Genomic DNA, 17,116 nt, shown 5'->3' on the forward strand with positions numbered 1-17,116 from the left:
ATTTTTTTACTTTTATCGACAAAAACCCGCGCTCAAAATAATATATCTTTTTGAGAACGGGTTTTTCTAGTCTATTTTTCTGGTCCAAGTGTATCTTGTTTTTACCATGAATTGTTTTCCTTGGTTAACAATAATTGTAGTTTTTCCAATATTTGCGGGTTCCCTAATTTTCTCTCTTCCCCATAGAGGAAATAAGGTAATTAGGTGGTATACTCTTTGTATATGTATAATAGAACTCCTTCTAATAACCTATGCATTCGGTTATTATTTCCAATTGGACGATCCATTAATCCAACTCACAGAGGATTATAAATGGATCGATTTTTTAAATTTTTCTTGGAGGTTGGGAATAGATGGAATTTCTATAGGACCCATTTTGTTGACGGGGTTTATCACGACTTTAGCTACCCTAGCGGCTCAGCCAGTTACTCGAGAGTGCCGATTATTCCATTTTCTGATGTTAGCAATGTATAGTAGTCAAATACGACCATTTTCTTCTCAAGACCTTTTACTTTTTTTCATCATGTGGGAATTAGAATTAATTCTAGTTTATCTACTTCTATCTATGTGGGGAGGAAAAAAAATGTTTGTATTCAGCTACAAAATTTATTTTGTATACTGCAGGAAGTTCCGCTTTTTTATTAATGGGAATTCTTGGTGTTTGTTTATATGGTTCTAATGAACCAACATTAAATTTTGAAACATCAGCTAATCAATCGTATCCTGTAGCACTCGAAATGCTATTCTATATTGGATTTTTTATTGCTTTTGCTGTCAAATCGCCGATTATACCCTTACATACATGGTTACCGGACACTCATGGAGAGGCACATTACAATACTTGTATGCTTCTAGCTGGAATCTTATTAAAGATGGGGGCGTATGGATTAGTTCCATTCAATATGGAATTATTACCCCACGCCCATTCTATATTTTCTCCTTGGCTAATCATAGTCGGCACAATTCAAATAATCTATGCAGCTTTAACATCTCCAGGGCAACGTAATTTTAAAAAAAGAATAGCTTATTCCTCTGTATCTCATATGGGTTTCATAATTATCGGACTTAGTTCTATAAGCGATACAGGACTCAATGGAGCCATTTTACAAATAATATCTCACGACTTTATTGGCGCCGCACTTTTTGTCTTGGCAGGAACGAGTTATGATAGAATACATCTTGTTTATCTCGATGAAATGGGCGGAATGGCTATCACAATTCCAAAAATGTTTACAACTTTCAGTATCTTATCAATGGCTTCTCTTGCATTACCGGGCATGAGCGGTTTTATTGCAGAATTTATAGTATTTTTAGGAATACTTACTAGCCAAAAATTTCTTTTAATGACAAATATATTCATTACTTTGGTAATGGCAATTGGAATCATATTAACTCCTATTTATTCATTATCTATGTTACGACAGATGTTCTATGGATATAGGCTTTTTAATGCACCAAACTCTTATTTTGTTGATTTTGGACTGCGAGAATTATTTGTTTCGATCTGTATTTTTTTACCCATAATAGCTATTGGTATCTATCCGGATTTCGTTTTTTCACTATCCGTTGATAAAGTCGAAGCTCTTATATCTAATTATTTTTATCCATAGTTTTTGTGAGTAACCAAAAAATCAAACGGAAATCCTATGATTATGATTTGAAAATGAAAGATAAGTTATTTTTCTTCTCTTAAGTTTTAGTAAAATAAATTAGAATTCTATTCTAATCAGGTATGTAATCCAGCGCGAACTCTTTGAATTACTTCATTTCCATTAAAGGGTTCGGGTTCGCACTGGATTAAACGAAGTTTTCGTATATACACTTATGTTGTCCTATGTTTATTTTGTATTTGTCAGATCCTTTTTTCAATTAGAAAATAAACCATAACTATGCAACCCTATTCCTAATAAATTAACCCCAAAATAGCATACCCAAATTATAAGAAAGCCTATCGAGGCTACAATTGCGGAATTTACACTTTCAAAAATTTTACTTGCCCTTTAGTAGATCGTGAGTGGGTCTGTCATCCTCCTCATTATAGTTCTCCTAAAATCAATAGCATTTCGTCGGAATACATCCTGTCTTTTCACCTTAGTAGTCCTATCCATAGTCAGTACTATAGCCCCAATCATGGCTACTAATAAAATAAGACTAGGAACCAAAAACCAGACGAAATAGTAGGTGTAAAGTAAATTGCCCAATGTTTCCAAACTAGTCCAACTTTGTACCTTTCCGGCATAAACGGTATATCTCAGAGAGGTCGTATTTCTTTGGGTTGGTAGTAATGGAATGGTTTCATTATCTAAAATGAAGAACATTTCCCACCAAAAGATCAGTCCAATAATACCACTCACTGGTAAATAGCGCAATACTTCTTCGTGAATCTCCGCTATTTGAATATGGAACATCATAACAACGAAAAGGAATGAAACGGCTATAGCGCCTATATGAACTATTGGGAACATCATAGCGAAGAAGTCGAGACCTAACAAAATATGTAAACCTGAAGTGTCGTGAAAGACTGGAATGGGAAACAAAACGGAATGTACCGGATTTTTAGCACGTGCAACCATCAAACCAGAGACCAAAGCTGGGCTCGACAAAACTAAAAGTATCATGGTACGCCGTCCTTCCCTGAAATGGAACTTTCATGCTGGAGCAAGAACTAGCATGAAAGTCGATCTATTACGACCATCGCGATTGTTCGTATTTCATTTTATTTTTCCAAGCCAAGCCCTTCTTAGAAAGCACTCACTGAGTTACTTACAGAATCTATAATAAGGATCACCGGTGGCCCGACCGACGCTGATCCCGAAACAAAGATAGTTCGGCTCTCTTTTTTTCGGTCATTTAGAAGAAAAATTACGTGAAGACGACGAGAGATGCCGCCTGCTCTTTCCATTCCTTCTCTTTCGGCGTGGAGCACTCCTGTTTGTTCCTTTCTAATAAAAGCTTGGTACGCGTTCTGAGCGAGCCTTCACGTGACGTGAACGGTACCTATGAAGTGGAATCTGTTTGTCTTGTCTTCCACCTCATAAGGGACTCAAAATCTCCACTGCTATTGTCAAGCTTGGACATACTTAACTTAACACTGACCAAATTGAGACCGTGGCCACACCTTGATAAAAAGCGCGGCGCCAATAAAGCTGTGAGATATTATTTGTAAAATGGCTCCATTGAGTCCTGTATCGCTTATAGAACTAAGTCCGATAATTATGAAACCCATATGAGATACAAAGGAATAAGCTATTCTTTTTTTAAATTACGTTGCCCCAGAGATGTTAAAGCTGCATAGATTATTTGAATTGTGCCGACTATGATTAACCAAGGAGAAAATATAGAATGGGCGTGGGGTAATAATTCCATATTGAATGGAACTAATCCATACGCCCCCATCTTTAATAAGATTCCAGCTAGAAGCATACAAGTATTGTAATGTGCCTCTCCATGAGTGTCCGGTAACCATGTATGTAAGGGTATAATCGGCGATTTGACAGCAAAAGCAATAAAAAATCCAATATAGAATAGCATTTCGAGTGCTATAGGATACGATTGATTAGCTGATGTTTCAAAATTTAATGTTGGTTCATTAGAACCATATAAACAAACACCTAGAATTCCCATTAATAAAAAAGTGGAACTTCCTGCAGTATACAAAATAAATTTTGTAGCTGAATACAAACGTTTTTTTCCTCCCCACATAGATAGAAGTAGATAAGCTGGAATTAATTCTAATTCCCACATGATGAAAAAAAGTAAAAGGTCTTGAGAAGAAAATGGTCCTATTTGACCGCTATACATTGCTAACATCAGAAAATGGAATAATCAGCACTCTCGAGTAACTGGCCGAGTCGCTAGGGTAGCTAAAGTCGTGATAAACCCCGTCAACAAAATGGGTCCTATAGAAATTCCATCTATTCCCAACCTCCAAGAAATATTTAAAAAATCGATCCATTTATAGTCCTCTGTGAGTTGGATTAATGGATCGTCCAATTGGAAATAATAACCGAATGCATAGGTTATTAGAAGGAGTTCTATTATACATATACAAAGAGTATACCACCTAATTACCTTATTTCCTCTATGGGAAAGAAAGAAAATTAGGGAACCTGCAAATATTGGAAAAACTACAATTATCGTTAACCAAGGAAAATAATTCATGGTAAAAACAAGATACACTTGGACCAGAAAAATAGACTAGAAAAACCCGTTCTCAAAAAGATATATTATTTTGAGTGCGGGTTTTTGTCGATAAAAGTAAAAAAAAAAATGGGAATTGTATTCAAGCAAGTAGGGTCTTTTTGAACGTAATAATAAGCTAGACCCATGCTTTGAGTTGTTTCATGCCACAAATAAACTCGAACACTCAAGAAATCTGTCGAGCAGGCGGATTCACATCTCTTACAACCCACACAGTCCTCTGTTCTTGGAGCAGAAGCAATTTTCTTAGCTTTAGACCCATCCCAAGGTATCATTTCTAATACATCTGTGGGGCAGGCTCGGACACATTGAGTACACCCTATACATGTATCATAAATCTTTACTGAATGTGACATTGGATTTATAATTGTTTTTAATCAGAAATTTTCGATCTAGTAAATTTTGATTTTGAAATGAATCATATATAATGAATCATATATTTAGATACCAGATGAATCAATGATTCAGATTTACCAGAATTATTCTAATCAATCTACTTCCAGATCGAGTCATGTGAGAGAGCTAAGATCCTTTGATTTCTTATATTTTCGCAAACATGATCATACATTATGTATAGTACACACAAATTAGAATTTAGGAATATTCTAATTTCTATGGTTAATACTACGTATCAATGCTACTACTTATTCAAAAAATTCGATTGGTTGATACGAGTTGATTTTCTGTTTCGATAAATTGACGAAACAATAGCTGGTCCAGTAGCTGCTTCAACCACTGCAATGGCTATAACAAAAATGGAGAAAATATTTCCTTTTAATTGGCGACTATCGAAACAATACGAAAATGTTACGAAATTCATATTAACTGCATTCAGTATAAGTTCAAGACACATAAGAGCTCTAACCATATTTCAGCTAGTGATAAATCCATAGATACCGATAGAAAATATGTAGGCACTCAAAACAAGTACATGTTCGAGCATCATTGACCAACTCCTTAATCAATTTCAATTCATTTCAATAGACTATGACCAAGAATGCAAGGGATTCGATTGAATAGAATATAAAAAGTATGGAACAAAGAAATATATTGGTAATAGATCAAATAAAAAATTTCGATTTTAGACATATTGAAGGAAAAAAAATGAAAGGGATAACAAATAAATGTGATAACATGGAATTACGTTTCATTTTGATTATTGTTGCTAATTTTAGAGATTTTTTACTGGCGCGCCACGACAATTGGCCCTATCAAAGCAGCTAAAAGAATTATTGAAATGAATTCAAATGGAAGAAAAAATTATGTTACAATAATAGCTCAATAGCATCCACGATAGCATAATGTTATTGATCCAACCCGAAAATGTATTTAATAATATGCTATTAATATTATTATTAATTCAATAATATTATTATTATTCTTTAACTGATATTATTGTTATAATATGTATTTAATATTAAAGAATATCCATAATAATATGTATGAACAATATTACACCCAGACGAATATGCTCTGGGACGGAAGGATTTGAACCTCCGAATAGCGGGACCAAAACCCGTTGCCTTACCACTTGGCCACGCCCATTTTTATTTGACACTAATAAAGACTAATAGTAATCTTGATTGTTCGTCAACTCCAGCCTAAATATAAAAAAAATTATTGATAGAATTTTGCTATATGTAGATATTGGATTAAACTGATGAATTTATTGATCATTACATCTAATTCAATTAAGATATTGTATGAAAGTATGATTTATTTGATTCACTTTTAATTTGAGAATTGAAGGGGTTTTGATTGGGCAACTTCAAATCAAAGAAGGTTTTTTGGTATAGCTAATTTAATTTCTTTTTATTCAGCTTGCCTTATATCAACAATTCGCCTTATTAATAACTCAATCAAAATAAATACAATTACCCTCAAGAATAAAATGTTTGTTATGCTTAACATATTTAGTTTGATCTGTATCTATCTTAATTCTGCCCTTTCTTGAAGTAGTTTTTTCATCGCCAAATTGCTCGAGGCTTACACTTTTTTAAATCCAATCATGGATTTTATGCCAGTAATCCCTCTTCTATTTTTTCTATTAGCTTTTGTTTGGCAAGCCGCTGTAAGTTTTCGCTAAGATTTTTAATACTGTGCTTGACAAATTCATCGTTTATTTGAAAACAAAAAAATTATAGATATGATAAGATCAGACTGGTATAGCTGTAATAAATTGGGAACACCCCCATTTCACTTCCTTATTCTGGTCTTTTTCCATTGCAAGACCTCTTGAAGTCTTCCACAATGTCTGATTGTGGGTATGAAAGAAAAAATTTGGTAATGAACAAAAACTCCACTTTGTATTAAAAAGTATTTTAAAAAACTTTTTTGAAAATTCTTTTCTATTTCTAGTCTTAATTGGTATCAAAATAAAAATAGAAAAAAGTAGGGTATGCGGTATAAAATACAAATAGAGAATCTATTCTCTTTTTTCCTAAAAAAAAGAATCTTGGAGATTGTTTAATGCTTACTCTAAAACTATTTGTTTACACGGTAGTAATATTCTTTGTCTCTCTATTCATCTTTGGATTCCTATCTAATGATCCGGGGCATAATTCTGGACGTGAAGAATAAAAAATAAAGAGGGTTTTTTGTTTTTTTTGCTTGATTTTAAAAAGTTCTCAGTAGGATTTTAGATATTTCCAATTTTTAACTATAACTATAGAAAATAACTAAAAAAAGGAACTCGCGAAAAATTCGAAAGGAAATACAAAGTTATTGACGAAAACGAAAAGAGAGGGATTCGAACCCTCGGTACGAAAAATTCATACAATGGATTAGCAATCCGACGCTTTCGTCCACTCAGCCATCTCTCCCCCAATTGAAAAAGATATATACATAATAAGAAGGGTTTTTTTCAAGCCTTATTTTGTTTTGGCTTATGGAACATAGTAATTATTCTTATTTATTTTTTCAATATAGAAATATAACTATATAAAAAACAATAATATAAAAATAAGAATTAAGAAATAAAATACAAAAAAATACCTCTTTTCTTTGATTTTTTTCCAAAGAAACCTTATTATTTCCACGTCTTGGCCTGGTCAATACCTAGCTGGGCCGGGCATCTTTTATTCCAACAAAAACAAATCGAATTTTAATTATTTATTAAAAATTAAATTTGAAAACACAAATGCTTATTATTATATTAAATATTAAAACAATCATAAGAAAGACTGTTTTGATTCCTTTGATATATAATCAAAATGTCATTTCTTAGGTTTATTTTTAAACACTATTTTGAGTTGCTTTGATTTACTTTATAATACACCGACACCTTTTTTATTATATTGTTTTGATTATATTTCTTTTTTTATTAAAATTTTTATAATAATAAAAAAGAAATAAAAAATTAAGAAAAAATAAAGAACCATAAATTCTTGAACAATGCATTTTTATGTTACGGCTTAAATAATTTTGTCAAGTCATATCCATATCCATCAAAAACCGCTAGCAACAGACTTGGTTTTTAGTTATTTAAATGAGTCCGCGTTTCTTAATCTCATTAAGTCCTCTCGGTACCGCTCTAATTTTCATGATTCTTTTTTTATCCTATCTTTTGATTACGCCTGAGTTGCTTGTTCGACAAAAAGTCCCTTTATATACAATAATGGGATTGTAGCGGGTAAAAGTGTGATTCGTTCTATTAACCCCTTATATAGTTAAGGGGTCCCTTGGTTTGATGAATATTCCATTCTGATCAAAAACTTTATCTTGTAAAAAAGATTTAACCATTTTCCTCTCAATGAAAAATTCGAGGAAAAATATACATTGTCGTGATTTGTATCCAAGAGTCAATTACAAATTGAAAAATTAGATTGTGGAATTACGAAACATAAATTTAAAAAATTGGATCAATACTTCCAACTTAATGAGTATGAGTAAGGAATCCATGGATAAAGATAGAAAGTTTATTTCTAACCGTAACTAAATCTTCCTTTTTTTTTTGTTATAGGGAAAATTGAAGCAAAATAGCTATTAAACAATGACTTTGGTTTACTAGAGACATCGACAAATTTTTTAGCTCGGTAGAAACAAAATGCTTTTCCTAAGGATTCTTTAAAATAGAAATAGAGAACGAAGTAACAAGAAAAAGTGTTAGAATCCCCTTCTTTTCTATAAGGATCGTGTAGAAAGCAGGCCGTTTTAATGCATTCATACAGAAAAGCTGGCATAGATGTTATAGGTTGATTTTTTTTTTATTTCATTCATATCTTACATTCGGAAATTTATTCATATTCCATAAAGGAGCCGAATGAAATCAAAGTTTCACGTTCGGTTTTGAATTAGAGACGTTAAGTAAAACTGATGAATCAACGTCGACTATAACCCCTAGCCTTCCAAGCTAACGATGCGGGTTCGATTGCCGCTACCCGCTTGTGCTTACTTGATTTCTTATCTCTAATCAATATTCCTAACAATCTCTCTATTTTTATATTAGAAAATTCTTTCTATTTTAAAACTAAATATTAAATTCAATTGAAATAATATTGAATTTTTTCATTTGAATAAAAATTTTCAAATTAAAGTATAATAAATACTATTATTCGAAAATTTAGAAAATAATCTTATTTAATAATTCGAATATAATTAATGTAATTCATTTGCATTATTAAAATGCAAAGTGAATACCCAACTCCCGGCCCTGTCCTATATTCGTTTTTTACGAATATTAAAAATAAAAAATAAAATTGAAATGAAAAGCGTCCATTGTCTAATGGATAGGACAGAGGTCTTCTAAACCTTTAGTATAGGTTCAAATCCTATTGGACGCAATTTATTTCCATATGTATTTTCTATTTGATATTTCTATATCAAGAAAGATGTTTTGAATGGCTTAAATAAAAGATCCGCTTCTTATATACACTTCTTACTTAATATATACAGATTTACGGATTTAAAAAGATCAATTTATTTAGACTTGTTCTTGAAGGAGAAAATGCTCCATCTGTTCTTGAATAGCTTGTTTCAAAAGGGCTTCTGCTTCTTCAGTAAATGTCTTGGTAGAAGATATGATTTCTTGGAATTGAGGTTTATTCTTTTTTAAATAATTCCGTAACTCAAGCAAAAATTTCCTTACCTGTCCAATTTCTAATGAATCAAGATAATCGTTCGTTCCGGTATAAATAGTGATTATATGTTCTTCCACCGCAAGGGGGGCCAATTGAGATTGTTTGAGTAATTCACGTAATCGTTGACCTCTTGCCAATTGATTCTGAGTAGCTTTATCGAGATCAGAGGCAAATTGTGCAAAGGCTTCTAATTCTGCGAATTGTGCCAATTCTAATTTTAATTTGCCGGTTACCTGTTTCATGGCCTTAATTTGAGTCGCGGATCCTACTCTGGAAACCGAAATGCCTACATTAATAGTAGGGCAGATTCCAGAATTGAACAGATCAGCGGATAAGAATATATGTCCATCTGTAATCAAAATTACATTAGTAGGAATATAAGCTTAAACATCTCCCGATTGGGTCTCAACTATTGGTAAAGCAATCATACTTCCTTCACCTAAACTAGAACTTGATTTAGCAGCTCTTTCCAAAAGGCGTTAATGCAAATAAATAAAATCTCCGGGATAAGCTTCGCGGCCCGGTGGTCTTCGTAATAAAAGAGACATTTGGCGATAAGCCTGTGCTTGTTTGGAGGGATTGTCATAAATGATTGAAGTGTGTTGTTCACGGTACATAAAATATTCAGCAAGAGTTGCTCCTGTGTAAGGAGCGAGGTATTGTAATGTGGCCGGAGAATCCGCCATTTTAACTACCATAATAGTGTATTCCATAGCTCCCCTTTCCTGTAAAGCAGTCACCACCTGAGCCACAGAAGATGCTTTTTGACCAATAACTACATAAACACATATTACATTTTGCCCTTGTTGATTGAGAATCGTATCTGTAGCTACTGCTCTTTTCCCAGTCTGTCTGTCCCCAATAATTAATTCTCGCTGACCACGTCCTATAGGTATCATAGAATCAATAGCAATAAGTCATGTTTGAAGAGGGTCATATACGGAACGTCTCGAAATAATACCCGGAGTAGGAGATTCAATTAAACGAGATTCAGAAGCTGAAATTTCACCTTGACCATCAATAGGTTTAGCCAGGGCATTTATAACATGACCCAAAAAAGCCTCACTTACCGGTATCTGAGCAATTCGTCCTGTTGCTTTTACAGAAATCCCTTCTTGTATCAGCAAACCATCACCCATTAATACAACACCGACATTATTTGATTCCAAATTCAGAGCAATGCCTATGGTACCTTCTTCAAATTCTACTGATTCACCTGCCATTACTTCATCAAGACCATAAATACGAGCAATGCCATCGCCTACTTGAAGTACGGTACCGGTATTGAAAATCTTTACTTCTCTATTATATTGTTCAATACATTCACAGATAATATTACTAATTTCATCGGCTCGAATGGTTACCATGAATATTTCTTAATTATTTTTTTTCTTTCAAAAAAAAAAAAATCCTTGCAGTAGAAGGACTAATCCGTTATTTCTTTCATCATTCCAAACATGTCAATATTAGTACTGATGGTACGTAAATGTAACTCGTTGTTCAAACAACTATTTAGAGTTCCTAGAGCTCCTTGTAAGACTTGTTGGAAAACCTGTTGTCGAACTTGGTTAATCGCTCTTGGTTGTTCAAAATGAATGGTTTCATTTTTGTAATTTTTCAATTATTCCAAAGTCTTAGAAGTTGAATTAATAAAATTCCATTTTTCTCGTTCTATCTCAGAATATCCATTCACTCGAAACAGATCCACTTCCTTTTCTACTTTTAGTAAGCGGGCCCGGGCTTTTTCCAGTTGTTCTAGGGCCCTCCCGCGTAGTTCTTCTGAATTTCGAATAGTCTTCAAGATCTTCTGTTTTCGATTATCTAATAAATCACTTAATGAAATTAGATTATCTTTCCATTCATTTCAAAACTTCCACGATCCCTTCCCAAACCAAACATGAATCTTTCGATTCATTTGGCTCTCGTGCTCAATTACTTCTGATACTTATCAGAATTCCCAAAATATTTTTTTTAATGTAATGAGCTTGTCCTCTCTTCTCTAGTCATATTCGAATATAAAAATATTGAAACCGCTCACTAATCCAAGAAAAAAAATATTCGGAGGACTCTTCTGACCAAACAAATAATTGTCAACAAAGTTGTTTCTTTTTTTTCCTAAAATCCAAAGAATTCCTCTTACTTTATGCATAGGTCATCCACTTAGCATTGGATAAAAAAGGGGGGGGGGGGGGTTGAAATACACTTTTTTTTTTCATTTTTTTCAATCAAATAAAAGGTTTAAATCCATTTTTTTATCGACATGAGTGTTTATATCGAAAAAAATCCCAACTCTTCGTTTTAAAACCATTTCTGGATTAACATGGTAGTAGAAAGAGTACCATGCTTGTATCAGGACTTCAAACGATTTAGCTTTAACCCTGTTAATGGTCCCACATTATTGGTTGATAGAGAATCAAAGTAGATTTACCAATGAATCACGAAATGCTATAGTTCTTAAATATGATTTCTTAATTTATTCAGAAGTAATTCGTGGAATCATGCACCCATTCTTTCCTACTTAATACCAAAAAATAAAGTACAGTTGGTTGGATCCAACCTATTCTTGAAATAAACAACTCGCACACACTCCCTTTCCAAAAAAAATCAATACGCCAAGCACTACACTTAGATTTATTGGATTTGTTGCTAAAATATCGATATTAAACCCAAAACTTTCGGCGGATGGCCAATAACCCAAGGAAAGGAAAGGATCAGTTATATTTTTCATATGGTCTCCTCTTTCTTATAGATAGAATTATTATTAGATAGAATAATTATCTCTCTTTTATTTATTTATTCTATTATTTTTATATTTTAAAATACCACTAAATAAAGAAATAATAAATAGATATAGATTTTTCTTTGTAAGATTAAACAAAAAGATTCTCAAATAAAAGTGCTAATGCCACAACCAGTCCATAAATTGTTAAAGCTTCCATAAAAGCCAGACTAAGCAATAAAGTACCTCGTATTTTTCCCTCTGCCTCTGGTTGTCTCGCAATCCCTTCCACAGCTTGTCCCGCTGCAGTACCTTGACCAACTCCAGGTCCAATAGAAGCAAGCCCTACGGCCAATCCAGAGCGGCAGAAATCAGTGGATTCATGATAAGTTCCTCGCACCAAAACAAAAAGATAAAGAAATAGTTAATGATACAATCAACCAATGAATTATGACTTACTTAATTCCATCGCTCAAATTTATTCAGTTTAAAGTAAATAAGAACCCGGAATTGAAATTAAATAAAATAATAATATTCATGAATTATCATAACTACTTCGATATCTCATTTTTTTTAGTTCCTATCCATGTAATTTTGTGAATCCGTACCACTTTTGTTCTTCCATCTCTTTCTTTTTTTCTTTTCTTCGGAATCATTCTTTGAATTCTTTGTTCTTTAATTCGTGATTTAACTTCATTAAATATTTAACTCAAAATTACAGATGAAAGAGAAAGACTTTCGTCGGAATTCCTAGACAACACTATCGGAATTCCTAGACAACACTAGTAGTACAAATTAGATATATTTTTAGTTCATATATACCTAGTTAATATCTAATATCACATATACATGTCTTTCCCCTATAACGTAAACCAACTATTCGTATCTCAGATTCATTCGAATTCTATTCTAGAATAATTCTTTGAAACATCCACAAAAATTGTCTTATAGCGAGTAGATTACATACACCTAGTTCGATCCCCCCCTCCTTCCCTAAAAAATCCCCTTTTGTTTCTTTTTTTTTTTTATAAATTTCCTTTTTTGTAAACCACTGTCTTCCCTAAGCCTAAGTGGATTCCCTTGTGACGCGTATACATTGTGTCAGGCTAAGCTAAAAAAAAGACTATGGCGAAAACTAATCAATGGTGACCTTCAATGGATTCTCCTATATAAGCCGCAGCTAAAGTTGCAAAAATAAGAGCTTGAATACCACTTGTAAATAATCCAAGGAACATGACAGGTATAGGAACCACTAAAGGTACTAAAGAAACAAGAACAACAACTACTAATTCATCAACTAATATATTTCCGAAAAGTCGAAAACTAAGCGATAAGGGTTTTGTGAAATCTTCTAAGATGTTAATGGGTAAAAGCATTGGAGTTGGTTGAATGTATTTACCAAAATACCCCAATCCTTTTTTGCTAAGGCCCGCATAGAAATATGCTACTGACGTGAGTAAAGCTAAAGCAACGGTAGTATTTATATCATTTGTAGGTGTGGCTAACTCACCATGAGGTAACTGTATGATTTTCCAAGGTAAAAGAGCCCCAGACAAATTCGAAACAAAAATAAATAAAAACAGAGTTCCAATAAATGGAACCCATGGACCATATTCTTCTCCAATCTGAGTTTTGCTCACGTCTCGAATGAATTCAAGAACATATTCAAAAAAAATTCTGACCATCCGTAGGAATGGTTTGTGGATTATGAACAGCTAGAATGGCTGAACCTAATAAGATAGCAATTACAACCCAAGAAGTAATAAGTACTTGGGCATGGACTTGAAAACCTCCTATTTGCCAATAGAAATGCTGGCCTACTTCCACACCGGATATATCGTATAACACTTTTAGTGTGTTGATGGAACATAATAAAAAATTCATATTACCCTCTGAAAGAAATAAAACTTTAAAAGAAATTATTTTGATTCACCCAGCTCTTTTTTGACTCGCCCATAGGAATCCTCTATTTTGAATATCAACTAATCACATCAAAGCCTCAGTTATTTTAATCTCTTTTGTGCGATTCAGGAATAGTAACCGGTTCAATAAATCTATATTCTATGGAGTTCCCAAAATAATTTCCTTATCTTATTATTAATCAAGAATTTCGTATATAGCTAGAACTACCCTCACAAATCACAAATACTAATTTGTTAAGAATTAATCGAATTGAAGCTATAGCGTCATCATTCGCTAGAATCGAAATATCTGCTAAATCCGAGTCACAATTTGTATCGATTAAACAAATCGTTGGAATTCCCAAAGTGATACATTCTCAAAGAGCCGCATATTATTCTTGTTGATCAACGATTATTACAATATCAGGTAACCCCATCATATATTTAATCCCACCTAAATATGTTTGCAAGTGAGATAGTTGTCTCTTCAACACAGCCGCATCTCTTTTCGGAAGACGGTTGAGTCTGCCCGTCTTTTGTTCCGTTCTCAAGTCTCTGAACTTATGAAGTCTCATTTCTGTAGTATACCAATTCGTTAACATACCACCAAGCCATTTTTTATTAACATAATGACACTGAGCCTTTATTGCTGCCCCTGCTATTGAATCAGCTGCTTTATTTTTGGTACCAACAATTAAGAACTGTTTTCCCCTACTTGCTGCATCAAAAACTAAATCACAAGCTTCTGATAAAAATCGAGTTATTCTAGTAAGATTTATAATATGAATACCTTTACGCTTTGCAGATATATAAGGTGCCATTCTAGGATTCCATTTCTTAGTACCATGACCAAAATGTACTCCAGCTTCCATCATCTCTTCCAAATTGATGTTCCAATATCTTCTTGTCATTTCTCCCCACACTTCTTCTCTCTTTTTTTCAAAGAAAAAAAAGAGATGAGGTACCCTGAAAATAGAAAAAAATAATAGTTCCCATGGAACCTTCTCTTCTAACGGAAATTGGCCGTTGATACGTGATCTAAGCCGTTTATTTTTTTTTTCAATCTTTCTTTTCTATTCATTATTCTCTTTATTATTCTCCTTATTACTATTACCAAATCAAAAAGGATGAGTCTGTTATTAGGAATCATTAAATCCTAGAAATGATTGTTCTGATGTATCATGTACATTCTTTGAAATACAAAAAGAAAATAATTCTCTGTGGTGGAATAAAATATCTCTCATTTCCCACTCAAATAAATTCTTATTTTGGGGTTCCAAAGGAATGTTATTATGCTTCCTTGAATAGTGCACTATTCCTTTGAATCCAGTACCAACGAATCTGGTACCAACGGGTATCATCCCCCCTATAACAACATTTTCTTTCAGACCTTTCAACCAATCAATATGACCGTGTAAAGCGGCTTTTGCTAAAACGCAAGCGGTTTCTTGAAAATTCGCTTCGGATATGAAACTTTGAGTATTTAGAGATGCTTTCGTTATTCCCAATAATATAGCTCGGTAAGAAATTGCTTCTTCCAAAGCGCCCCCCGTTCGTTCCGCCCGCAACAATCCAATAAGTTCTCCGGGTAAAAAAACATTATACATTCCATCTTCTAAAACCACCACTTTTGATGTTATTTGATGGAAAATAATTTCTATATGTCTATTATGGATCTGCACACCCTGGGATCGATAAACCTTTTGGATCTTATTAACCAAAGAGATACGACTTTGCACTATAATTAGCTCAGCACCAATCAAGAACCCCCAAGGAATTCCAAGAATTCTTGTTAGAAGTTCGTTCCAACCCTCAACTCTCTTTTCTAGGTTCATTGATATTGAATCAATCGAACGAACTTCTAACACTTGTTCCACTTTTGGAAGACCCTGCGTTATATCACCAGATTTCGATTTTTCATATATAAATGTAACTAATGTATCTCCTTCGGAAAGTTTTTCTCCATAATGGCCATGAACAGTTGCTCCTGGAGTGGCTAAATAGGTCTTCGCCAATCTTATTACTACAAAGCCAATTTGAACAATTATAACCTGACCCGATTTTAGGTGTGGTCCATGTTTGACTATACATACATTTTCACAAAAAAACCGCCCAAGGCTAATTATTGTGGATTTTTTTTCTAATAATTATGATAATAATTATTATCAAAAAACTGCCAATTCAAGTTGAATGGATTCAAACGGGTGTTACTGCAAGGATCAGAATTAAAAACTATCTCGTTTTCGTCCATTAAATAATATTGAAGTACTTGAAAAGGCTATGTGAAATTGTCAAGTTGCAAATATTTAGTTACCGAGATCTGATTATGAGTTTTTAAAAGGTAATAAAAGTTCTCAATTTGAGAGGATGTTCCTAAAGGGCCTAACGAATTCCTAATTGGAATTAGAGGGTCTATTTTAATTGATTCTTTTATCCCATTGGAATATTGTACATCGTTGAATGGACTCATTTGAAAACAATTAGATGATGACAAAATTATCAAAGATTGAGATTCCTTACTTCTATTCAACAACGTATGAATAGTTCCTTGATTTTGTCTAAGTGATTGTTGAATCTTTTCCTTGGAATAAATCGAATAAAATGGATTGGTACAATCTGACCTATTATCAGAGATCAATTCTGAACCTAACGGATCATTTCTTTTTCTGATATACCAAATATTGGGTTTCGCTAAGTTGATTCTTAGGAAATTGCGAATCAGATCAGTTGTACTTACTTCAACAAAGTAAATGTGGGCTTCTTCTCTAGAAGAACTTTTGTTGTCTTGATCCCAGTTCAACATTAAACAAGTCTGAACTAATTGAATACTAGTTCCAGAAATTCCCAAAATGGGTTTGCCATTTCCATAAAGAATATAATTTACAACTCTAAGTTCTAGATTATCCTTTTCCTACAACAAATCCTGGGGAAAAAGTGTTTCTAAATTTATATTGTTCCCTATTTCATATATGATTATGGGTCGAACCAAAACAAAATATTTTTTCTTGGTAGGTGTGATCCATTGGACATAGATCCAATTTTTCAATTTTTTGGATTCCTTAATTTTTTTTTTTACCCTTCCCGGTGGTATCAAGATGCCACTGTGGCGAAATATCTTATCCATCTCTACAGGAAACTAGATCTCTCCAGAAAAGATTTTAAGTTCAATCCTTTTTTTTTCTCCACTCGGACCAATCCACCTACTCGACTTCTTGTAT

The 17,116-nt window shown here is 33.2% G+C and overlaps 1 protein-coding gene and 4 pseudogenes across 1 annotated transcript; all 5 read right to left on the bottom strand.

Moving 5' to 3' along the window:
• Positions 1-2,000: 2,000 nt before the first annotated feature.
• Positions 2,001-2,670, bottom strand: LOC133823296 (NADH-ubiquinone oxidoreductase chain 6). Its single transcript, XM_062255959.1, has one exon. The coding sequence runs from the start codon at positions 2,616-2,618 to the stop codon at positions 2,001-2,003; it is 618 nt and encodes a 205-aa protein (XP_062111943.1). The 5' UTR covers positions 2,619-2,670.
• Positions 2,671-8,446: 5,776 nt separating this feature from the next.
• LOC133823298 (ATP synthase subunit alpha, chloroplastic-like) lies at positions 8,447-10,645 on the bottom strand (annotated as a pseudogene).
• A 40-nt stretch (positions 10,646-10,685) lies between these two features.
• On the bottom strand, positions 10,686-12,092 carry LOC133823301 (ATP synthase subunit b, chloroplastic-like; annotated as a pseudogene).
• Positions 12,093-12,410: 318 nt separating this feature from the next.
• Positions 12,411-13,892, bottom strand: LOC133823299 (ATP synthase subunit a, chloroplastic-like; annotated as a pseudogene).
• A 206-nt stretch (positions 13,893-14,098) lies between these two features.
• LOC133823300 (small ribosomal subunit protein uS2c-like) lies at positions 14,099-14,968 on the bottom strand (annotated as a pseudogene).
• Between the last annotated feature and the right edge of the window lie 2,148 nt (positions 14,969-17,116).

The sequence above is a fragment of the Humulus lupulus genome, chromosome 3 (assembly GCF_963169125.1).
Source record: "Humulus lupulus chromosome 3, drHumLupu1.1, whole genome shotgun sequence".
In the NCBI taxonomy this organism is placed as follows: Eukaryota; Viridiplantae; Streptophyta; class Magnoliopsida; order Rosales; family Cannabaceae; genus Humulus; species Humulus lupulus.

Coding starts and splice junctions, on each gene's coding strand:
- LOC133823296 (XM_062255959.1), bottom strand. CDS start 2,618: ATGATACTTTTAGTTTTGTCGAGCCCAGCTTTGGTCTCTGGTTTGATG.